Source organism: Centruroides sculpturatus, unplaced genomic scaffold, assembly GCF_000671375.1.
Source record: "Centruroides sculpturatus isolate CEXI.00-Female unplaced genomic scaffold, Cexi_2.0 scaffold45, whole genome shotgun sequence".
Taxonomy (NCBI): Eukaryota; Metazoa; Arthropoda; class Arachnida; order Scorpiones; family Buthidae; genus Centruroides; species Centruroides sculpturatus.
This window is the reverse complement of record NW_019384310.1, coordinates 219,199-244,599: the sequence shown is the minus strand read 5'-3', so window position 1 is coordinate 244,599 and position 25,401 is coordinate 219,199. Positions and strand designations below refer to the sequence as shown.

The 25,401-nt window shown below is 32.1% G+C and overlaps 1 protein-coding gene across 3 annotated transcripts in view; it reads left to right on the top strand.

Moving 5' to 3' along the window:
* The window catches only part of LOC111621147 (HMG box-containing protein 1-like), a 39,931-nt gene that overhangs the window by 9,483 nt on the left and 5,047 nt on the right, over window positions 1-25,401 (top strand). For 2 of the 3 annotated variants that reach the window (XM_023363220.1, XM_023363213.1), the window contains exons 2-5: window positions 468-896; window positions 14,924-15,058; window positions 17,964-18,021; window positions 23,387-23,559. In XM_023363220.1, the coding sequence (XP_023218988.1) occupies window positions 505-896; window positions 14,924-15,058; window positions 17,964-18,021; window positions 23,387-23,559 (758 nt within the window). In that variant the 5' untranslated portion in view covers window positions 468-504. The remainder of the gene's footprint in view (window positions 1-467; window positions 897-14,923; window positions 15,059-17,963; window positions 18,022-23,386; window positions 23,560-25,401) is intronic. The other variant, XM_023363227.1, reaches the window with a different exon arrangement.

Below are 25,401 nucleotides of genomic sequence, written 5' to 3'. Positions count from 1 at the left end.
CTTTTGGTGTTTGTTTTAAGGCGAGTCAACTATACTAAACTTTTCTGCTGGTTTTAAAGTCATATTTTTATTATTTACTGCAGAATTAGCAATTATATTTGAATTATTCTTAATATATACATACAAATAATAACCAATTCCAATTTTCTAATATCTAAATATTAGTTATTAGAAAACTAATCTTCTTTTCCAAATTCTTTCAAATTATTTAATTCAAAACTTAATAATAAATATTAGTCCAGAGAGGTGCCTAACTATCTAAGGCCAGATTATATAGTTTTATTGTATATTAATCTAATGCTAGCTTAAAAATTCTGCATACAAATATTTAAATTATTATGAAAATTAACTTTTGGTTTTCTTATTCGTTTAAGCTATACCAATTAGTTTTTTTGTGTGATATGTAAATTATTGTGTGCGTGCATAAAATATGTATTTTATTTACAGTTTATTTATATTTTTTCTAGACATATTAATATGGAAAGTCAATATTTTGTATACTAAATGAAGATTGCTAGTATTGCAAGTACTGTCTGGCAGCAACCAATGACAACATTTTCTGTATGCCATGAACTTACACCAATGTTTGAAAAGTCTGAAATTAATGAAGAACCTCTCGAAACTATAGAATCAGTTATTGTAACAGTACCATCAAATGAAGTTCAGAATGACAAATTTAAAAATAGCGATACTTTAGAAACATTTAATAATGAATCTGAGGTTGGTTTCATTCAGAGAAAAACCAAAACTGTTCCACCTCCATTGAAGCTGGATGGACCAATTGATGCAAACCTTGTTCCGGATCCCGTTTACGATCGTTTGACGGAACTTGCCATAATCGCAACCAGCCCTCAAAGTCCATTGTTGCAGAATAGTCCATCATTACCCAGAAAAAGGTATGTTCTTTTCTAGTTTAAATTTATTCTAAATTAGATTTGTTTATTCACAAGTTTCCAGAATGTGTTTTTGACTTCTGCCACACGAGGATGTATGTCTTGCCAACCATTAAGATACTGCTAGTTATTAGTGTAAGTCTGCAATTTTTAGTTTTTCATTGGTGACATGCCTTGTAAAACCAGTTCAGGTAGATATTGTGTAGTGGTTGGCTGCTGTAATAGCCATAGTATTCTTTATAAGTGATTTGATGCTGTATGCGATGTACACAAAAACATGATGCAAATGTTCTGATTATTCAAATGTTCTGATTATATTCATTTCCATGTGAAGAAAATTTAAGAAGAGAATGGGTAACAAGCCATGCATGTACCTCCAGCTAGATTAATAACTTTACCATCATAAGACAAGTCCATACAGAATGATTACTTGCAGATTTGTGATGGCTCTACATTTGTCTTAAAGGACACAAGTGTTTTGTGGCAATTTATTAATTAATTAAAATGTCACCTATTTTACCACTTGAAAAATAATTACTAGAGCCACAATTCTTATAATTAAATATTTCTTAGTGATATTTACTTCTAATAAAATATTCAAATATAGCTGGATATTCCAAAGATAGCATTCTCTCATGTCATTAATCCATAATATTAATATTATAGTACAGTAGATCCCCCTATAAGACGGTAGATACGTTCCGTTCTTTATGAATCAATTTTGTAGGAATCATAGTTTACGGACTACGGCTGTTTGAAAGGTTTTCTTTCATAAAATTAATCGATTCTAGACTAATTCGACTCAACATTTCCAAAATACGTATATTTTTTTGAAAATAATCCGTATAAACTACGTTATAAACAAAAAATTGTAGGATTGCTTACCGAGTGTGTACCGTTCGACTACGCCCGTTGCTAAAGCTTGGTTTCGTCGCGGAACAGCGCATCAAATTGCGGCCGCGATTTCTGATATTATTTTTCTGCGAAAACTTCGTTGACCTTTGGAGACATCATTAATATAAATAATTTTTATGGCCGTTAAATAAGAAATGTTTCTTTCACAAGAAATGTATAAAATTACAGTACTAAACAGACGATAGGTCGCCTAACTCGCCGTAGCGTGACGCTAGACGGCGAAAAATATATATTTAATTATAATAAAGTTACAATAAATTAAGTTAATATATAATTATATATACAGTACCTAATTTATATATAATTAATATATAATTATATGTACAGTACCTAATTTATATATAATTTATATAATACTGTCCAGACGATAGAAATCTCTCCGTAGCGTGGCGCTACGGACGGCGGGTAAGTAGTTCGGCTGCCCGATGACGTTTTACGTATTATAGGAGTTATTTTTACCGTTGTTTACGGATAATGCCACAATTTTTATAGGAATCATAACTATAGGAAACGCTTTTATAGGGGGATCTACTGTACTAATTGATGAAAATAAATTAGAAAATTTAAGTTTGTAATAAAAACTATGCAAAATATCTGAAAATTTTGCATTATACTTAATTCTATGATATCCTGTGAATATTTTGGACTATATGATTAAACAATAATACACGTATAAATTTTTCCTGATAGATAAGAACAGTGGAATATTACTAAAATTACAGAAGCCAATTTTGCCAATTATTTTCTAGAAACAAAAAGAAAAAAAGGATTTGGGTTTTCTTAATTTTACTTTAAATTTTGATCAGTTTTAAAAGCTATTTCTTCACGATGCAAAATTTAGACTTGTGTAAAAACAATTGAAAATACTCTCTTTATAATTTAAAATATAAAAACACAATTACTAACAAAGTTGGCATTATGAACAAATTTACATTAGTCATTTCAAAATCAATTATATACTCAATTTTATAGTTCTGCAGTTCCTTAGTTCTTTCAGTATCTTAACGGTGGCGCAACAGGAAAATACATGAACATAACTTAATGATGATAAAATAACACTGCATTATTCTTTTAATTCAAAATAAATTAGAAACTATTAAAATTAGAGTGAAAAAATGTTGGACAAGTTTCAAAGTGTAATGAGTTGGACAGATTTCAGATTTTAATAATTGGCTAGAGTTGTATTACTTTTTATAATTAAAAATATATCAGAAGATTTTAAATTATTTAATGATTCAAATAATTAATTATAATGATGTAATTAACAAATAAATTAAGTAGTAATTAATTTTATAGTATAACCTGTATTATTTAAAAACATTTGTGTTTATGCATTTGATATTGAAAAACGAGTTTGTTATGCTGTTATTATTTATTTATTTTTATTGTGTTTAATTTAATTATATTATTAATCATTATTGGTTCTATTACACTTATAGAACACCAACAACACTATTAATAATAAAGGAATCCAATTTTAATAACAATATAATCAAAAAAGTCTTTCAAGATTATTTATATCTTGTCAGTATCCAAGCAACTAAATTGAATATACACTGAGTGGCCAAAAAATTAAAGACATCCTCTAATAACGAGTTGGTCCACCTTTAGCTCTGATCAAAGCCAATATTCTTCTTGGTATGGACTCAACAAGTTGCTGATACCGTTGCTGAGGAATGTTGGCCCATGCTAACATAATTGCAGCTGTAAGTTGGGTCAGATTGGATGGTGACATTTCCAAGCTTTGACATGATCTTTTGACTTCATCCCACAAATGCTCCATAGGATTGAGGTCAGGGACTGAGCTGGCCATGAAAGCAAGTTAAACTATGATTGATGTTCCTCAAACCAATTTGAGACCAATTGAGCACAGTGACAAGGTGCATTGTCCTGCTGAAGTGACCATCTCCATCAGGGAACATTACAGCCATAAATGAGGGTACGTGATTGGCAATGATGTTGAGGTAAGCTGTTCTATTCAGAGATGTGTCCACAAATATCAAGGGACCTAGTGTACTCTAGGAAAACAATCCCCACACCATAATTCCACTCCCACCAGTCTGAAGAGTTGTCATTTGGCAGCAGGGGTCCATGAATTTGTGCTGTTTGCATCATATTCTGATCCTGGCATCTGCATGATGGAGCAGGAAACAAGATTCATTGGACCAGGCTAATTTTTTCCAGTCCTCAAGAGACCAAAGTCATCATTCCTGGGCCCACAACAGGTGTCTTTTCCTATTTTTCTGTGATACCAAAGGCACTCTTGATGGTCTCCTGCTGCTAAAGCCCATCCTTTGCAAAGTATGTTTTGTTGTGTGTTGGGATATGCTTTGTGATGCACCTGCATTGAATTCAGCTATAGTTTGTCGTATTGTTGCCCTTCTATTGCTGCAGACTATGCATGCTAATCGCCTTTCACCTCTCTTGTTCACCAGCCTTTTTCGTCCAGAATTGTCCTTATCGCTTGAAGTTTTTTTCTCAACTGCTACTCTCTAAACACCTGAGATACTGTTGGGCAAGAAAATCCTAAAAGAGTCATCATTTCAGAGATGCTGACACCAGCTTTTCTTGCACCAATGATCATCCCTTGTTCAAAGTCACTTAAATCTTTTGTCTTACCCATTTTGACATTAACTTCCATGATAACTACATTATCCAAAGCTGAGCTTACCGTATATAAGCAACTCTGCATTGTTATGTCACTTTACATCACTGTCGAACTGATTTACTTTCAAATAAGAGGTGTGTCTAATTTTTTGGCCACTCAGCGTATATTGAAATTACTGATTAATGCAATCACTTAGCATAGCTTTAAAATCCCAAGCCCTATGAAAAGCATATTCTTGGACATTCGTCACATCTTTAATTTATTATTTCCTCAGATGATAACTAGACCCAGGTTGAAGACAATGATCTTGATCCTTGAGTCTGACTATTATCTGACTTGAAGAAATAAGAAAGGACTAAAGATGCGATTAATAGAGAAAAATGCGATTAATGTCGTCCAAGAGTATAATTTTCATAGTACAGTTTTGAAGACCAAGGTCCTATCTGATTATACATATTAATTTTGGAGATTAAGTACTTTTGCATAATTTTTTTTAATTACAGTCTGTGAATATAGGAATGCAAAAAAGTTTTTAAAAGATTTTTAAGATTTGAAAAAAATTTTAAAATTTCAAATCTTAAAAATCTGAAGGCTTGTGAAAGTAGTGCTTGTGGACTTTTTAAAAAACATTCTGTAAATTCAATGAAGTAGATTCATTACAATGTTTGAAGGGTTGTTTGAAATGTTTTCAAAAAAAGATGCAGAATTGGAACTCTAGTTTGGATGTATGTTTAATGTAGTTGTTTGAATACTGACATGAGATATAAATAATCTAAAAAAATCTTTTATCAATTACAGTTAAACCTGTCTATGTCAAACATGTTTATCTTCAAATTTAGTTTTCTCTCTGCATTTTCAGCCTAAACTCAATATATTTTTCATATTTTATCTCAAATAATTTTCTCCCAAAACCTCCATATCTCAAATTATGGTCTGAAGTGTCAATTACAAATTTAAAGCTCAGCTATTATATTTTCATAGCATAAATTGTAGTTGAGAAACATTTCAACTACAATACAATATATAGGTGCAACTAATGATGCTTTTATCTGATTTGCTATGAGGTTTGGCTTGAAGAAAGCCAGGCATCAGAAACTATTGACAAATTATTTCTGTTAAGATATGTCAAAAATCTTTTATTAAGACCTAATACAGGAATATACTGTACATGCTATTGTATTAATAAAATACCATACTTCCAATCAAACCTATTCCTATTTACTGTGTAGGAATCTCTATATCTCAAAATATGTACAGTAGAGCATCGATTATCCGACTCAATTGGGGACTGGGGTTGGTCAGATAACTGAAAAAATGGATAACCGAAAAGTATGAAAAAATACATTATTAGTATAGTATATTAGTATATCCCATGTAATTAGTATATTGCTATTAACCTACTTCGCATTGAATTTTCATTGATGTTAAGCCTAACAAAATTTTTTTAAAATAATAATCGTCGCTATTGTATCGTTAAAAATTATTTTTAAATTATTTTATTGCTCACAAAACAAGCAACCACTTATAATTAGAAAATTAAGCCTCGTTTAAATACTGGCATCCCTTTCATGATTAAGACAGTGTTGCCAGCTAAAACACCAAAAATTTAACAAAAATAATATCAAACTAGCTAAATATTATAGCACCACATCACCAGCGGACATTTGAATTTGCCTACTAGAATGCGGTCGGTTAACCAATGTGACGGTTGATCGGGAGTCGGATAATCGATGCTCTATTGCAGTGGTCCCCAACCCCCGGGCCGCGGACCGGTACCGGTCCGTGGATCAAATGGGACCGGGCCGCCCAAGAAACATTAAATTATTTCCGTTTTATTTACTATGGTGTATTTCTCTCGGAACAACGAAATAAACTGGACATAAGAAACACGCTTCGGGTGTTATTGTCTCCTACTTCCTCCAGATGGAACTGTCGCGTTACAAAGAAACGTGCTCAGGGTTCTCATTGATTTAGCGTTCTAGTGAGTTAAAATGTTAAATCACATTATATTTATTTTTTGGTGTAACTGTATTTTGAAGGCATGTTTAAATACAATTAAATTAAAATTATTAAATTAAATCAATCTAAAATATAAAAAATCAACGTTCCCCCTCAGTGGGCCGCGGTAAAATTATCAAACGTTGACCGATCCGTGGAGATAAAAAGGTTGGGGATTGCTGCTCTACTGTATATGTTACTGTGAAAGACCGAAATTAGAGAATGTTGATATTCTCCGGTGAATGTCGACACGTACAAAATATGTTGGTGAAAGACTGAATATTTGGTTATATTATTATACATTCGAACAATCGGCGGTATATGTGGACAAGCACAGATAAGCTTTGGTGGAGGTCGAAACGACACCCGAGAAGCCAATGTCAACAGAGAGAGGCGACAGTTTGTTCTTTGTGGGTGCCAGAGGTAGGACAAGGTCTTTTGATCCCATGAGGTGGGGATCGGTTTGTCAGGTCGAGTGATGGAGGATGAGAGGGGTCATCGGTAAGGCGTCAGCGATGTCTGAATAAAAGACACCATTAACAGATCAATTTGTAATTTGTAAAGAAAAGTTACTTTCCATGATTTTCCAGATGAGATTTCTTCTCAAGAAATATCACTGAGAGCAGCAGCTGCAGCTAATTCGTAAAGTGGAGGGCGAGGCTATACGCGCTGTCATTGCAAAAAAAGTGTTCTACGAATAAATGCAGTTGTAAAAGCGAGGGACTCTTATGCAATTCAAAGTGCCATAACAGTTTAAGTTGTTGCAATAAATAAGATTGTATAACGTTAATCACATAATTTATGTGTAAGTTTATTATTGTATTATTTTCTTTAATGATTAAGAATGTACTGTTCGTTTTAGGTTCGACAGTTTATTTACATGTGCCGTTACTTAAGCTTTCTCCTATTTTCACATATTAAAATGTTGCATTTTTATCTTAACATAATAAAAATATTTTTATTCAACATTCACCATCAGTGCATGCTGAATGTCGACATTTGCCGGTGTAAGTGAGAAATAATGATATTTAGCAAATATTTTGTACATATGTTACCGCTAAAGCTCGAAATCCGTTAATGTGCACATTACCTAGCTAATCTGCACATTAACTAGGGTGATCCATTAAAGTTGCTAAAATTGTTCTATTTCTCAAATTACCTAGGTAATGTGCACAGTATCTAAGTAATCTGCACATTACCTACTAGGCACTTGGTAAAGTGAAAATAAGATATTTGCTGAAACAACAGCAACGTTTCTGTATGCTTGTATGCAAAATCTGAATTTAGTGTTTGCAAAGAGAGATTTTTAACAAAAGAAGATGGATGTCCCTGCTGTAGAAATATCTTTACGCCAAACAGCAATAAAACAATCCCTTGGTACTGGGCAGGGTTTCAGAAAATGTGACTGCAAATCTAAATGTACTACAAATAGGCATGCTTGTCACAAAAACCAATTGCTATGTAATTCAAAATGTCACCAATGTTTAGATTGCACTAATAAGTAAGTACAATTTTATCATATGTTTTGCAAATTCATTTCCCTAATAGTAGTAATATTTTAAACCGTTTGATTTTTGAATATTAAAGTTTTTTTAATTGATTGATGATTGATTCAATCAACTAATTTGTTGATTGTTTGATTGTATTAATTATTATTATTCTGTTAAATACAGGAGTATTTTAAACTAAATTAACCCCCTATTTCACCAACAGACGATTAGACAAATTGCAGGATTAACGACTATCTTAAATCCAGGANAATCAACTAATTTGTTGATTGTTTGATTGTATTAATTATTATTATTCTGTTAAATACAGGAGTATTTTAAACTAAATTAACCCCCTATTTCACCAACAGACGATTAGACAAATTGCAGGATTAACGACTATCTTAAATCCAGGATTACTTATTATACATCATTTTAAGATTAGTAACTAATCCAACAAATTCGGGCGATTAGTGTCCTAATCTCGACAAACATAGCAGAAGATTTGTCTTACTTTGCAGAGTACATGTATGAAAACGAAATAATACAAAGTTACTTTCGAATTCTACGACGATTAATTTGTGATCGATCCAATCCTATTGAAAAGTTTGACGATCAACTGTTTATCGAAATGTATAGGCTCTCTAAAAGAACTGTTGTACATGCTGTGAAAAATTTTTTATCTATATAATTAACAAAAATTCATTTGAATACAAGTAAACGAATCATTACAAGAATTTGAATTTAAATTTTAATGGCGAAGATAAGTGAAAAGTAAATTGTTACCAGAGCCTCTTCAGCCATCGGTCGTATCGACCGATGTTACCGCTTCCCGGGACGTGGACCCAGAGGTTGGATTTTGGGAAGCGTGTTCGTGTTGTGAAACGGTGTTGTTTATAATGCACGTGAATGGAATGGTTGGTGATTGGATGCGACGAATGTGTCGTTGTTTGAACTGTGTGTTTCAGCGTGAGGGATGTTGTTGTTTATGTGCGTGGATGTGAATTACTAAACTAATGTGAGTACGACAAGGGGAAAAAAAATAAAAACCCCTTGTCTTCTTACATCTAGATTAGTAAATTAAATTTAAGGTTTTAGTTTGAATGTTAGTATGACAAGAGGAAAAAAAAAAAAAAAACCTCTTGCCTTCTTATCCTAAATTAGTAAATATAAGTATGACAAGAGGAAAAAACAAACGAAAAAAACCTCTTGCCTTCTTATCCTACGTTAGTAAATTGAAACTAAAACCTTAAATTTAAATGTTGTTAGTATGACAAGAGGAAAAAACAAACGAAAAAAACCTCTTGCCTTCTTATCCTAGGTTAGTAATATCCTTCAGAAATAGCAAAGGAAAAAGTCGTTCACTTCTCTTACGAAGCGACGCTTTTTCCTTTCCATCTTTGCCCACACCGAACGAGAGGATCCCACTCGTTGGAAAAGGGAGGAATGATCGAAACATTCCTCCCCTCCCAGTGCGTCAAAGATGATGTCGTCAACATGGAGACATTTCACCTTTCGGAACACGTCCGAATGGCGAAATGTCTCCTCTCCGTTCAACGCGGAACAGAGAATGCTGTCGACATCCGCTATTCCCGAAGGCGATCCCGTGAAGGAAGAACCCCTTCCGCAATCGATGGAAGAGAGTTCCTCTCCCCGCTCAAAGGGGGAAAAGACCCTCTCTTCATCGATTGCGGAAGGAGAACGCCCTTCACACTTCTTCATCTTCTTGGGCCGCAGCCAACGCCAAAACCGCCAGCTCTTCATTCTGTAAAGAAACAAAAAAATATATATATATTAATGGGATGCGGATATACTTAACGCAGAAAAAGCTCAAGATTATACTCACGTCGGATCGGAATTCGTGTAACTCGCGTTAGACCCTACCGGAAATTGCTAGAAGGTTCCAACTGCATTTACAGTAGAGACGACCGACCCGGAACGAATAAACTCTCTTGCGTGTAATTTGTATTTATTTGTACGACAGAAAAGTAAAGACAAGACAGAAAAGTAGCCATGCGAAAAGGCACTCGTACTCGATCTCGAGCCCAAGTTTCGTTCTAGAGCAATTTACCCTAACGTGCGTCACCTAACCGCAACGATGGCATTTAAGAGAGTTTCGTGCGAAGAAATTCCGTACGAGAGTCGACGAAAACACAAGACGTGCCCGCAGCCGGGACACGAACGTTTAAGTGGCACAAAGCATTTGCAAAGGGTTACGTAAGTGTGGAAGATGGACTGCACTCGGAAAAGACCGCGTTGTGGAAAGAGACAAACAGCTTAAGGAAAAGAATTCTTTGTGTCCAGCCTGTATAGATAACTGTTAAGTGTATTAGATTGTGTTTTAAGTCGCACAGCTGCAGATAATTTAATTCTCGCAAAGTAAGCCATTGAAAAGCGTTGTAACTAATACGTAGATTCAATGGAGAAGTCGGAGGTGAAAGGGCGAAATTTTTGACGTCCCGGATGTGTCGAAGGAACGTGTCATGCTTCAGAATGCGGTCTCCGTGTATCCTTCGGTCCATCCGGTTTCGAGTGTATATTTTAGTTAAAATTACGATACGCAATTCGTATTTAGAGTTAGTATTAAATAAGTTTTAATCGAATTTCTATAAATAAGATATTTGCAAATAATCCTTATTCTTTCACCGTGTTTATAAAATATAATCTAAATTAATTAATTACGAAAATAAACCAATGAACAAATACTTAATCCTTTGCCTCCGTCGTTTTCGGCGCTTCGGTCGCTTTCCAATGTGGCGGCTCGTTTAAAAGTCGAAAGAGGTGCGTTTCGGATGGTAATTCAAACGAAAAACACAAGCGACGGCAGATTTAAACGCAAATATGCAAAGTCCGAGTCGGCCGATGTCGTCTCCGAAAGTTGGACTAAACGAAACGAAAATAAAATCTTACAGCTAGCTAAATTCTAATTAAAATCTTACTTGGTGTAATGTCGGCGTCCACAAGTCTTCTTAAAACCACGTAAAAAAGGCAAAAAACACAGAAAAAAGGCAAAAAACACAGCAGAAACAAGAGCAAAGAGCGCACACGTCCGTCCGGCAAGCGAAAAACGTGCAAAGTGACGCAAAATCGTGTTGCAACAATACGCGTTTCCATAGAAACGGCAATTGTTGCGAGATTAGAAAGCTCGCAACGAATTCGAATGCGATTGACGTCACGGATTCTTTTTGAATTTTAAGGCTAAATATCTGCATTTTTCACGTTTCTATCCCCCGAGTGACGACGGATTGGGATCGAGACTCTCCCTACCGCCCTCCGCCTTCGGTTTCCATTCTCCACAAGGGGTTAGAAGCGAGATTTTCTAAAATCGAACGTCATCTTTACCTCGCCACCCCCAAAACTAGAAGAAATCCTCCCTCTCGTTCGTCCGGTATTTTCCGACGAAGTTTCCGATTGACCGACAGCGCAATTTTTACTGAATTTCGTAATATTTCGTTTATCCGACGCCATTTTAAGAGCGCTTACCTGACGTCATCGATTATATTAAATATGCGTATTATAGTTTAGTTACGTAAACGTTAATTAGTGTTATTAAATAAGCAAATTTTATGAATTCACCTGACCGATAGAAAATATCGTGTATGTATTTTACACGAAACAATGAAATATAGATCTTTCTATATTCAAACTGAGAAAAAGATCGCTCGTTTCAAGAAATGTAATTGTTTTTATTTTTAAAAATTTATCAATAGCAACGAGATGCGTAACTTTCTCGGCTGTTGTGAGATTTTATTTAGAAGATAACTTTTATACTTTTAATTATATTATAATAAATAAAATTGTGTGTGGCGCCATCTGTTATGAGATTTTGTTATGTAAACTTTTCATACAGTATTTTTAATTATTATAAAATCGCAAAAGGATTAATTTTAAGTGTAGAAACGAGTTTTATAAAAAAAAAATTACAAATGCTAGTAACAAGTAAAATCTATTAACCCCAACCCTCTTGAAATATCACACGTGACCCACCCTCTATCTCCCTACCCTCTTGACCTCTAACCACCAAAGTTTGATAGCATCAATGCCTCTTATACACAAGCTACAGTATCAAAGTTTATTTCTTAATCATTTCCGCATCCTGAGATATTAACTTCTAGACATCTTATTGTCCCCTTGTTATAGCTTGTGGATAAGAGGCATTGATGCTATTAAACTTTAGTGGTTTTGAATTACGACTCAAATTGACAAATCTTGTGAAGTAGCGACTCGAACGAAATTTTGCTAATAAAATGGCGTGTTGTGACAGAGGACAAATTTTAAAGTTCTTAGAACGGGAGATTTCGGAGGTCAAAGATCGTCTACCCAACATTCGAAATACGGCAAAGTTCTTTTTGCCAAATTTTTTAAAATGCCTATTTTTACCCCTATTTTTCTTGAAAAATTGACCCAGCATATCTTAACCATATTATACCTTGCACAGAAGTTCTTCTCAAAAAACAATAATGACAATACGTCAAATTTCAGATTCCCATTATAAGTCTATGTAAAAAATTCCATTAAACTTTAACTTGATTCTTTGGATATTGAAAATTAAATAAATAACATTATGTTAATTTAAGCGTACAGAAATGTTGCTGTTGTTCCAACAAAAATCTTATTTTCACTTTACCGAGTGCCTAGTAGGTAATGTGCAGATTACCTAGATACTGTGCACATTACCTAGGTAATTTGAGAAATAGAACAATTTTAGCAACTTTAACGGATCACCCTAGTTAATGTGCAGATTAGCTAGGTAATGTGCACATTAACGGATTTCGAGCTTTAGCGGTAACACATACACAAAACGACTGTGTGAATGCTGACATTCACCGGAGAATGTTGACATTTGCCAGATATCGGTCATTCACAGTAACATACATATCAAATATTTTTCTTGTTTCTATGAGATTCATGATAGACAGGTTCAACTGTGTTAAAATTAGATCATTATTAAAGTTAGACTCTTTTATTATTAATAATATTGTTGGTGTTGTATTAATTTAATTAAATAGCAGTTCTTTTATGAAAGCAGTATAACATTTAAATGGAAAAGAAGCAATAATTGTAAAAGATTTATATTGTACACAAAAACTTCACAAAAATTGGCACTTTGTTGATAGATAAATTAAATTACTACTTAGTTCAGATAGCCAACACTTTAATGAAAAAATGAGATATTTTGGTGAAATATCTGACAGTCTTCAGCTTAAAGCAACTTGTTTAATGGTTTAGAATGAAATCAATAAAATAGAAATAACTGTGGATGCCAAATACTAATGTAAAAAGCTAAGTCACACAACTGTCTATCAGCATTACAGAAGAATATATATTTTGCAGGTACTTTTGACAGTATATAACTTCAATCTTTGGATGATATCATTCATAGAGAACAGAATGTTTAAACTGTAGAAAAAGTGAGATAGGAAATACACATCTGGAGTTCTGTTGTAACTGTTGTGAATATTTTAATTTGAATTTTGATCTAATATAAGAATTACAGTTGCATATATTTTATAGTTTTAACAGTTTAAAAATATAAACTGTCAGGATTTAAGCTGGGAAAAAGTTTTCTGTAGCATTTTAGCTAATTTTAGGAAAAAAAGTTTTAGCAAAATTTAACAAACTGTAGCTAACATTTATCATTTGTGAGGCTGCCCAGAACAATACACAATACACTATTGTTTAAACATTTGTTTATTCTCATTGGTACTGTCCATTATTAGTGTACTGCACTACCAATATAACCGTAAATTTATTGCTACAATCCACAAGTATCTTGCATTATTGAACAATTCTTCTTGGTTTTGATTCACACCAGGCAACAACTGCTGAATGAAAATCAAATTCCCATCCTGGGAGGCTATTTATGGAGATAATTAACATTTGTTACATCAAGACAGTTTCCAATTGGAGTTTTTGTTAATGTTGTCTCACTGAAACCTTTCACACACAACAGTGTGCACTGGATGTGAAAGAACACATTCAATAACTGTTGTTTATATGAGGATAATCTGAGAGAAGGTCATTTACAACTATCATTTTATAAACTTTAGCAGGTTACATATCCTTACATCTAACAGTGAAAGATCTTTTAAACAAATCCTACTCCAGAAATTGTTTTTAAAATTACAATATTAACAATTAAGTATTTGTTTATTGGAAACTTTCATGTCTACAAAGAAGAGAATGCATGATGCCCCATACACAAGGTGATGTCTATTAAGGTGGGCTTTTCTTTTGCGTAGTTGGAGCAATGAGAGATTATACTCAGTCGGTACAAATTGTTCCATTTTGGGAGAGATAAGGTGACATTAATGTTTCTACCTGCCCCGTATTGGGTTGGTTTGGCTGGCAATTTTAAATAGGGCCAGCAGTCAATAAAAATATTTTTAAGTTTTGGTAAAACAGTTTAAAATATAAACAAAATTATATTTTAATTGAAAAAATATTAGATAAAATTATTTTTAATATTTAGTATGTTTACTTATAATAATAAAATACTTGAACATCTAAATTCTTGTAGCATTTTATCAAAAAAATTAGCGACAGCTTAAACCCTGGAAACATTTGAGGAAGACTTATGGAATGTTTAAATTAAGACTTAAACATTATTTATGTTTTATTCTTATGCTTTATGAAATTATACTTAATTAAGACTAATTTATATTTTTGTATTTTCATCTTTTGTAACATGTATTCAGGAAGAACTGGTTACTTTTATTAAAGGTTGTCCTTTTAATGGCTTCATTACCTTAAGTTTCATTTTTTTTTAAAGCATTTGTTAAAGATGACATTCTTAATCTCTGAAAGCATCTGTAAAAGAAAAAGGTATGGAGTTTCCTGATAAAGATTATTCTTTACTCAGTTTTATTACAACAAAGTACTTCGATAATTTAAGAATTTGTTAAAGGCATCATCAAAAAATTTTTTATTACATGTATTAAACAAATTCTTTTTAATATTAGTCTCTAATTAAAAAAAATAATGAAGATTTATTTAAGTTAATTGGTGTTTTGAATTTTCAGATCTTTTAGTTTGTCTTCCTTGCATTCTTATGCCAGACCTCCCAAAGCAACAACAGATGTGTCTGAAGTGAAATCAACAATTAAACAAAGAAATACATATCATTTTGAAGAACACATATATCAAAAGTACAACCAGTAAGTATAAAATTTGGTTTTTAGAGAATGATTAGACAAAGCAACTAATTATAAACTTAAAGTACACTTTATGAATAAGTATTATTCTGTGATGTCAAATAGTTCCATGATGATTTCTAATAAAGCATAAAATCTTCATTGAATAAACTGATTTCAATTGATTTTTAAACATTTTTATAGAAACTTTAAAATTGCCATTAGTGTTAGTGTTAAAACAATTATAAATATTTCAAGGTAGAAAATAGAATTTAAAAATTTAAGTCATTTTAAAAAATAATTCAAATTATTAAAATTTTGATAGTAATTTCAGAAAAAATTTTAAACTCTCCAACTATTTATTTATTACCTATTTATAAACTAACAATATCTTCAAACCTGTTACTGGTGTGTTCTCCACCAACGACTGACAATGTAAAAATATTGGAGCTGGCAAGTCTATTATGTTATAATCCATTTTTCAATTTAACGGTATAGTATACGCGCAAGGTAGAGGAGTCCCGATGGAAAGTCCCATCTCAGTGGACTTGTGTGAGATGGTGATTAGGCAACTGGAATCCAAGGTCCTCCCACACCACCACAACATCATGTTATATAAGAGGTACATTGATGACATTATCATTTTTTGGAAGGAGATTCTGGACATCTCAGCTTTTGTCAACTCCATTAATGACAACTTGTATGGCTTGACCCTTGAAATAGATCAAGCACACCCCACAGAGGACCATTTCCTCAATATTAGCATCAAGATTAAAGGGACGGCAATCCATATGGGGGTGTACCGTAAACCCGGATTGACGGGCTTGTACATACCAGTGGGCTCATGTGACTCACCACAGTATAAAGTTGCAGCCTTTGAAGGCTTAATTAAGAGAGCACACGTGCACGCATCCACGCAGCAAGCTCTCCAGACTGAGCTAAGCCTTATGCAACACTAATGAACACGGATACCACAGGCTCACTTGCAGGTTGATTGACAAATTTCACCTGTACCAAAATCCTGCCCAAGTCCTTTCCCAGGTAGAAGACCATCCTGAGAAAGATGAAATCATTCTGGTCACTTACAACCCTTATCTCAGATCGCTGTATACTGAGATAACTAAAAAGAGACACATCCGCATTGCTTACAGTAGATGTACATCTGTTTTTAACATCCTATGTAACGGAAAAGATGAGCCTGACCAGAAAAGACTCCCCAGTGTATACACCATCCCGATTATGGATCACAGATGCAATAGAAACCTAATCTACTTAGGCTCTACGAAGTGCTCCTTAGGAGTTAGATTGAAAGAACACTCAGCTGATATACAGAATGAAAGGACCACCACTGCTCTAGCCATTTACGCATTGGATCCAGACATAGAGCCAGATTTTAATCAAGCGAGGATTATCCTTACTACACAACATGCACACCACCTCAGGTGGTTAGAGGCTGTGTGCATAGCTAACCTTAGCAGTAATAACTGCATCAATCACAAGGAAGAGATAAATCTATCAGTGGTGTGGCAGGCACTTATGGACAAAAATTCATGATTACTGTCAAGCACTGGGAAGCACATGCCCAAGAAGACTTAATTGAGAAGCGCATGTTTGAGTTTCAAATTTGTTTTCTTCATTCTGCATTCCATCAGGAATTCAACATTACCTGAAGAAGAACCTGTTCAGTTCGAAAACATTAGTAACGAACTGTATATTTTTACGTTGTCAGTCATTGGTGGAGAACATACCAGTAACAGGTTTGAAGATATTGTTAGTTTACTACACTCCAGTGTTGAATTAGTGTTATTTTTATAATTTATAATAATATTTATCAAATAACTATCAAATTGACAACTATTTATTAATTATTTTCAAAAGTTTGAAAATACAGTGGAACCTTGCTTAATGAGCAAAACAAATTGTAAAAAATGACTTGCTTAACAAGTAACATTTTGCATAATGAGTGATGAGAAGAGGGGAAGTCCTGGATTGTGTGCATGTTACATCAGTCTGTGTTTAGCACTCATTTCGCTAGCATCTTAGTGTTGCTTGTGATCACACATTTTTCCAAACAAATATTACATATAAACATCAACAACCATACTCCTTTATACAATAAACATGCCAAACAATATGCTAAATTCTTGGGCTATGTAAAGGCTATAATTAAATATTAGAAATTAAATAATTTGACTAGAGGTAGGCAGTTATGCTGCCATCTCATATTAAATTTAATGACCTGTTCCAAATAAAATTTTTTTTTTTTTTTTTTTTTCTGAAAATCAAATTGCATTCCAGGTTGGTTCATTCCATGCTAGAAGAAATAATGATGATGATTCATGCTCCTTAACAATGAATATTGTATAATTTTCTTTGAATAAATGTTATATCTAAAATATTTGAGTATTTTTTTTGGCATGGAATGCATTAGTCATATTTTACATTAATTTATATGGGAAAAATTGTTTCACTTAATGAGTGTTTTGCGTTACGAGTAAGATTCTGGAACGAATTATGCTTGTTAAGCGAGGTTCTACTGTATTTAGTAGTAAAAGGAATAAAATGTTTAAAGTATGAAGTTGGGAACGGTGGGTTTCCCATATAATAAAATCAATTGCATAAAAAGAGGAATAAGTATATTGTTTGAGTGGTTGTTTAAGTATATTTCATTTGATTTGATTAATTCATCATAAAACTTTTTATAATGTAAAATTACTGAATTCTTTCTTGCAGTAAAATTTTGATTTTTTTTTTAATTAAAGATAAACATAAAATTATTAAAATTTTAAATTAAAATAATTCAGTTTAATAATATTAATATCAGTAGAAATAATTAATTTTGTTAAATCAAATAACTAGTAAAATAAGCTGTCATTTTAATTAATAATAATAGTAATTTTTTCTGATACATTTAATTAAAATTTTTTAGGACTGATTTGACACCTGAGGATACCTCAGCTGCATACACTTTAAGTACAATGGCTCAGGTTAGTAATAACAAAAAAATATAAATTAACATATCTTTATTTTTATATAATATTTAAATAATTTTAAGTATAACTTTTTATCTTTTTTAATTAGTTTAGTATTGTGTTGTTAAGACATGATTATATGAGATGTTAATACGCATTGTTAAAAAATCAAATGCCCTTGTAACAGGCGAAAGCCTTTTACGCCAAATAAAGATTATTATTATTATTATTATTATTAAATTAGTTTAGTATCATAGAATGATTATTCTAAGTCAAGTAATCAAATAAAAATTTGTTTTATAATTAGATACTTTTTAATGTACAGTTTTACATTAATTAAACATCAAAATTGAAAATTCTAAAACATGTAAATCTTACTTTCAGAGAAATAATTATAAAAATAAGTCATATAACTTTTTAAATCAGCAATTGTATACTTTAATGCAAATTAAGCAAATGTTTTCAGCTATTTTTACTAGCCATCTTCAGGCTAACATACAATTTTAATGTTGTTTAAACCCAGTGGAAAAAAAACAGATATATAACACACTACAAAATATTGTCTTTCTAAATATCAGAAAAACTTAATTAATATGTCCTATTCACTAGGATATCACCCCATGCTTTTCATGCTTGAGAAATAATCTGTGGTCTTTAAACTTTATGGATTTATCCTTGTTAATTTGTAAATTTTTAAGCTCTCCGAATGTTTATGGAAGTTATCTTTCATGACCAATTTTATAATTCTTGTTCATCATACTGAAATAATTATAAATAGCCAATGATATAATGTAATTTTATTATTATCTTCTTGTATACAGTAATACCTCGACTTACGCTACCCCAACTTACGCGAACCCAGAGTTACGCGATTTTCAAATCTCATTGATTCGTCTTTTGTTTGAGCGCCATGCAACTCTCAATTACTGACTCCCCCCACACTATTGTTCAGCTTACATGTTCGGATGTGTCTTGCGGAATCGACACATAGCTACAATTTATTTCTGTGTTTGTTATATCTACAGAGCCTTCAGAGACTCTATGTGCTGATTTCTTGTAACCATGAACGAATCAAAAGACAAGATAAGATTAACGAGAACATTTATTAGCTTACATACATCCGACTTGAATTTTACACAAATTGCGAAATTATACCCCGACTTACGCGAATTTGACTTACGCGGTTATCACTTGGTCTCACCTATCGCGTAAGTTTGGGATATCACTGTATTCACATTTATGAAAGAGAGGGGAAAAATTTGAAAATTAAATTATTCAGAACTTTCTCTAACAAGGTTTTTCTTAATAAAATATATAACTATTTTAGCAGTTTTCTAAAAATTGATGACAGATAATTAAATTTTAAACAGCTTGAAACACTATGAAATATATCTAAAAATGAGATTTTTTGCATTTAAATTATCTGAGAGAGATTTTATTTGCATGCACATATAATATTTTAATAAACACACTTTTTACAACTAAATAATTCAGAATATATTGTATAATAATAATTATTTTTTACAAAAAAATTATTAAAAAATTAGAGTATAATTCCTTTTAAATTTAAAAAATAAAGACAAAACACATTTATTTTTATGACCCATACTTTGTTAAAAGCAACCAATTAAAGAAAAGTATCAAAATATTTTCTTTTAAATTTAACAAAAAAATATAAAAATTGTTATACAGTAGGTTAAAAACAAAATTTGATTATCTTGTTTATTAAAATATACCCTATCAAAACTTATTTAAAAGAATCATCAAATAAGAAGAGAAAGATGTCTCAACACAAAATTAGATTAAAATATAAATGGAGAATGATTTATGAAGATGTTTAGGAAATTACACATTCAGTATCAAGTTTTGAATCTTTTAGTTAGACAGTAATATTAGGGGATAGGAATAGTTTTTTTAGATCGGTGATTAGACTTGAAATATAAATGAAATAAAACAAAACATAAAAAAAAATTGGCCTTAATCTCAAGTTTGGGCAGAGCTTAATTATGTATCTGTTTTCTATTTTTAAATTTAATTAATTTATTTATTTGTACTTTAAGGAAAGTGATTGAAATTATTCTAAAAATGTTAAAACTTTAAAAAGGATATTGGTTCATGCATTTAAAGCTATTTATTAATGTTCGGTTTATTATTACAATGTTTTAAGTTTGTTTAATCATTTTAGATTCATTTCTGAAAGAGTATAATTTAAAAATCTTAACTTTATTAAATGATAAAATATATTTATTTGCTACTAGCTTACCCGTCGCGCATTGCTGCAATCTCAGAAGAAACAAAATTCAAGCCAACTCATTATAATAAAATTCAATTTACATTTTATCATTTTTATTGACACTTATTGTTATTATTCATTTTCGTTGGGAAAACATTTCAAAGTGTCATTTCAATTCTATTTATTTATTGGAGTGCTTGTGGATACACGATATTTTTTGTTTTTTCCATCTGGTGCGTACACGAATAAATCAGAAGGTTTTCCGATGCGTGAGCTGGCCACATACAGTTGTCCATGCGAGAAGCACGGATTCTCCAAATTTAGCCTACACACTTGCAGTGATTGTCAGAAGTGCGATATTCCCCATTTTTATATATTTTTTTTAATCCTTTATAATTTTAATTATTTAATTTGCTCCTTCCTCTCTTCCTTGCCATGTTGTGAAATTTCTGATAGTTGGATAATAAACCGTTTTATTGTAATTTGTCTTTTTAAATTATTTTGAGTTGATATTAAAATTTGGAAAAGGGGGATCCCTAGATCGGTAAAATAGGCGAATTTCCTCCTACAACTTCGGTTGTTGTTCGGGATACAGTTAAGGTTTTAACAAAGTTCGAGCGAATACATAATTAGCAAAAAAAAAAAAATTGAAATAAAGTGATTAAACAAAAATTATTACAAATATCATAAATAACAGTTCACAAATGCATATATAGAGATATTTTTTGGAGGGGGAAATGGTCTTCACAATTTGAAATCGATTGAACACACAGTAAAATGCTCGTATAACGCGCGCCATCTATTGTAGGATAAATGTACTATGCCAGAAACCTTCGTGGGAGTGTACTAAAAAACTTTCCAAAGTTTCATGGCAATCATACTATGCCAGAAACCTTCGTGGGAGTATATTAAACAACTTCCCAAAGTTTCACAGCAATCGGATAAACGGTGTGGTAATGCATGAAGGACAGACACACACACACATTCATTTTTATATATAAGGACCTTGAATAAGTTCTCGCTGTTTTCCAACAGATGGCATTACCAGAACCACGTGTGTTTATTTTTAGATGGTGATAAGTCACCTTGAAATTCAGTATACGTCATTTCACCGAAGTGTTAAACAACTTATTTTTTCATTGTGTTAAACATGTTTAGTTTCGTGCCAAAAAAAAGAGTATTTGCAGGGAATTTTATTGCACTATTTTATTCAAAAAAAATCTGCAGCAGAAGCACACAGAATTCTTGTTGAGACTTACGGCGACCATGCTCTGTTGGAAACAACATGCAGAGATTGGTTTAGACGCTTCAAAAATAATGATTTTGATGTTGAAGATAAAGAACGATCTGGTCCACTAAAGAAGTTTGAAGACAAGGAATTAGAGGCATTACTCCATGAAGACTCATGTCAGACGCTAGCTGAACTTGCAGAATCATTAGGAGTTGATCACACAACAGTTTCGAAACGTTTAAAAGGATTAGGAATGATTCAAAAGCAAGGACATTGGGTGCCGTACGAGTTGAAGCCGAGAGATGTCGAACGCCGTCTTTTCACATGTGAACAGCTGCTTCAACGGCAGAAAAGGAAAGGTTTTCTGCATCGTATCGTGACGGGTGACGAAAAATGGATACACTACGATAACCCTAAGCGTAGAAAATCGTGGGGTAAGCCCGGTCATGCATCAACATCGTCAGCAAGGCCGAATATCCATGGTTCGAAGCTTCTGCTCTGCATTTGGTGGGATCAGCTAGGTGTAGTTTATTACGAGCTGCTCAAACCAAACGAAACTATCACGGGAGATCGCTATCGACTACAATTGATGCGTTTGAGCCAAGCATTGAAGGAAAAACGGCCGCTATATGAGCAGAGACACGACAAAGTGATTTTGCAACATGACAATGCTCGGCCACATGTTGCACAACCGGTGAAAACGTACTTGGAAATGCTTAAATGGGAAGTCCTACCCCACCTGCCATATTCACCAGACATCGCCCCTTCCGATTATTACTTGTTCTGATCGATGTCACATGGCCTGGCTGAGCAGCACTTTCGTTCTTATGAAGATGCCAAAAAATGGGTTGATTCTTGGATAGCCTCAAAAAACGTGACGTTTTTCCGACATGGAATTCAAATGCTGCCAGAACGATGGGAGAAAGTAGTGGCTAGTGATGGACAATACTTTCAGTGACGTGCTTATTACGACTTTTTTAAAATAAAGTGTTAATTTTCACAAAAAACAGCGAGAACTTATTCAAGGTCCTTATATATATAGATTAAATATATTAGAAAGCAGTGAAAAGACTATGCAATCAATATATATTGAAATTTAATGTCAGGTATACTGATTAAAATTCACAAAAATGCGCTTTTATTTAGTCTAACTAATGAAAAATGAAGAAACAATAAATTCCAATTTCACAGAAGATTTTAAGATATAGTTTTGTTTTTATTATTAACAGAATTTTGTTCTCTTTCTTACTTAATTTTTTTTTTACTTTCTGTAAGTGTCAGTTAATTCAATTACTTTTTATAATTTATGTGAATGCTGCTGAAAAATAAATAAAACTAATTATTAATTAGTTATCTCAAACTTCCAATTAGTGGAGATATAGGAGAATTATCAAACTCTATTGGAGAAATAAAATATTGGAGATTGCATTGTTAAAAGACTAAATTTATTTATGTAATGCATTTCAGTTTTATATAGACTCTCTTCAGCCACTTTTATATTGATAGTTACAAATTGCAAACTTTAACTTAGATATTAATAAAAAAGTTACTGAAGATGGTCATATACAGACCCTCTTCAGCTACTTTTTTATTTATACCTAAGTTATACACAAACAAATGCATTCCACGACTAAAATTACTCTTTTAATGATGTGATCTCAATTATTTTGTCACTTCAATACAGTGTGATAAGTCTCCTATGTCTCCACTAATTGGAAGTTTTAGATAATTAAGTAATTCATTGGAAGAAAGAAGCTTAAAATTAAAAAACTAATTATATTTATTAAATTAATTTGTATAATAAAAAATTAGTTTGTAATATCATTACATATATACAAGATATAAATTTTTTTCATTAATAAAAAACTGTTCTATTGTTTTGGTATTAGTTATAATTGAAACTTTGTCCAATTTAGCAACAGAAGTTCACAGAATTAAAAAGTTACATTTATCCTGCTAAACATAAAAACAAGGCAAAAGATAATTTAACAGAATTGGTAAAACCAAAACGTCCAATGAATGGTTTTATGCTTTTTGCTCGTAAATTCAGAGTATTGTACTCCCAGAAATATCCAGGAAAGGATAACAGGTAAGAGCTTTATTTCTTATTTTAAATGTGGCTGTGATATTTATATTTTATTAATTAATTATTGGAGAAAGTAAATAGTTAATTGAGGAAGATATGATGATAATTTAAACTTATATTTGCTTTTTAGTAATTACTTTCTGTCATTACATTTTATGAACAAAAATATTTAATATATTAAAATTTTATGGCATTTTAAATGTGATGCATATTTAAATCTTTATGATGCATTGAAGGCATGAAGCAGTGATTAGTCTAATTCATATATATTCAATGAATTTAGAATGTTACAAATAAATTAGTATTTATATAAAAGAGCATAAAATACCAAATTATATATAAATGAGAAACAGAAATGAAAAACAGTGTATGTGCTGGGGATTACTGGGGTAGAGCAGTAAGGTATTAGTTACTCTAAAAATTCAAATTGTATTTATACAATTTAAATTTTGAGTTGTACAGTTTAGAAACTGTGTATATAAGATGAAAGAAAATATAAAAAATATAGCTATCACGAGACAAAGCTTTAGATAAAAAGAATATCCTGATTGAGACTGACATATTTTGAAAGGTTGTAAGTAAAATTAGGTAATAATTACAGTAAAATTAGGGTATGCAATTTGAAGGCAAACTCATCAAGTTTATTGCAAAAATTGATACAGTTCTAATTTTATGCCTTTTTTTTTATATAAAATCATAAATTCTTCATGTTTTACTCTTGCTGCGTAGAAATTGCATAATCTGTGATGCGCCACATAAACAGTTGAGGGATTAACTCTGAGTTGTCTTGCTACCTGATAAATGGACTTCTGTGGGCTTCATTGGAAAGGCTCCCTGATTGTCTTTATATTCTCATTTGACAGTCAGGGTTTTCCACATCCATGACCTTTTAACACACTCCTTGTGTGGCAGGAATTGTTCCTTCCATGCTTTGATGGAGGATCCTTTCCAAACTCATAATGAAAGTTTTGCTGAACTTGCACAAAGTTTATCTCAGCGTACCATCATGCAATTTGCACTTTCTTTTGAGCTGATGTCAAATGACATCAGTTGAAGAGAATGATGCATCAGCATTACAACTAATCCAGGTGACTGAATTAAATGAATGTGTCAATGCCAGAAATATCCAGGATATATATTTAATATATACAGTGGGTGATCAATTAATGAACATAATCCTTTCTAAGACTTTGTTCATTAACAGATTATTGATATTCCGTAGGTTTTTATGGGAATTTGATTAATTCGTTCCAGAGACTCCAAAAAATAAAAAATATACACTTTCTTACTACATTTATTTTTATATAATAAAAAAAAAATACATATATACACAGTCTTGCATTTTTATTAGTCATGTTTTTTCTGTTTGTGGGGGTTAAAGAATCTGTCTAATGTCGATTGCTTTTCTCTCTTCTTCAGGATTTTTCAGAAGTAATTAATAGCATTGTAATTGTAGAGATCCCTAAGCCTATTAACCTCAACCTGGTTTGGATGCCATTCTAAGACTGTTGTTCTGACATCCTCCCACTTCATAAGATCTTTAATAGCAGATATTGGCATTAATATTCTTTTTCAGAAGAAAACATATCTTGCCAAGTTTCTTGGTGTTTGTCATTCAAGAATTCTTGGCGTTCTTCTGTTGTCAGATCAATTTTAGGTTCCATTATGAGTTCCATTTCAATGTTCCTTCAATGTTGTTTATTTCTCAGATGTGATTTTTGTTACTCCTTAATCTGCTTGAGTCTTCTTGATTATACTGTTATCTTTCTTAGGTAAGATTGAACTGCAGCCTACTGTAGACCTGTTTGAGCCATACTCAGCCCAGTAACATCAGACATTTGCCCA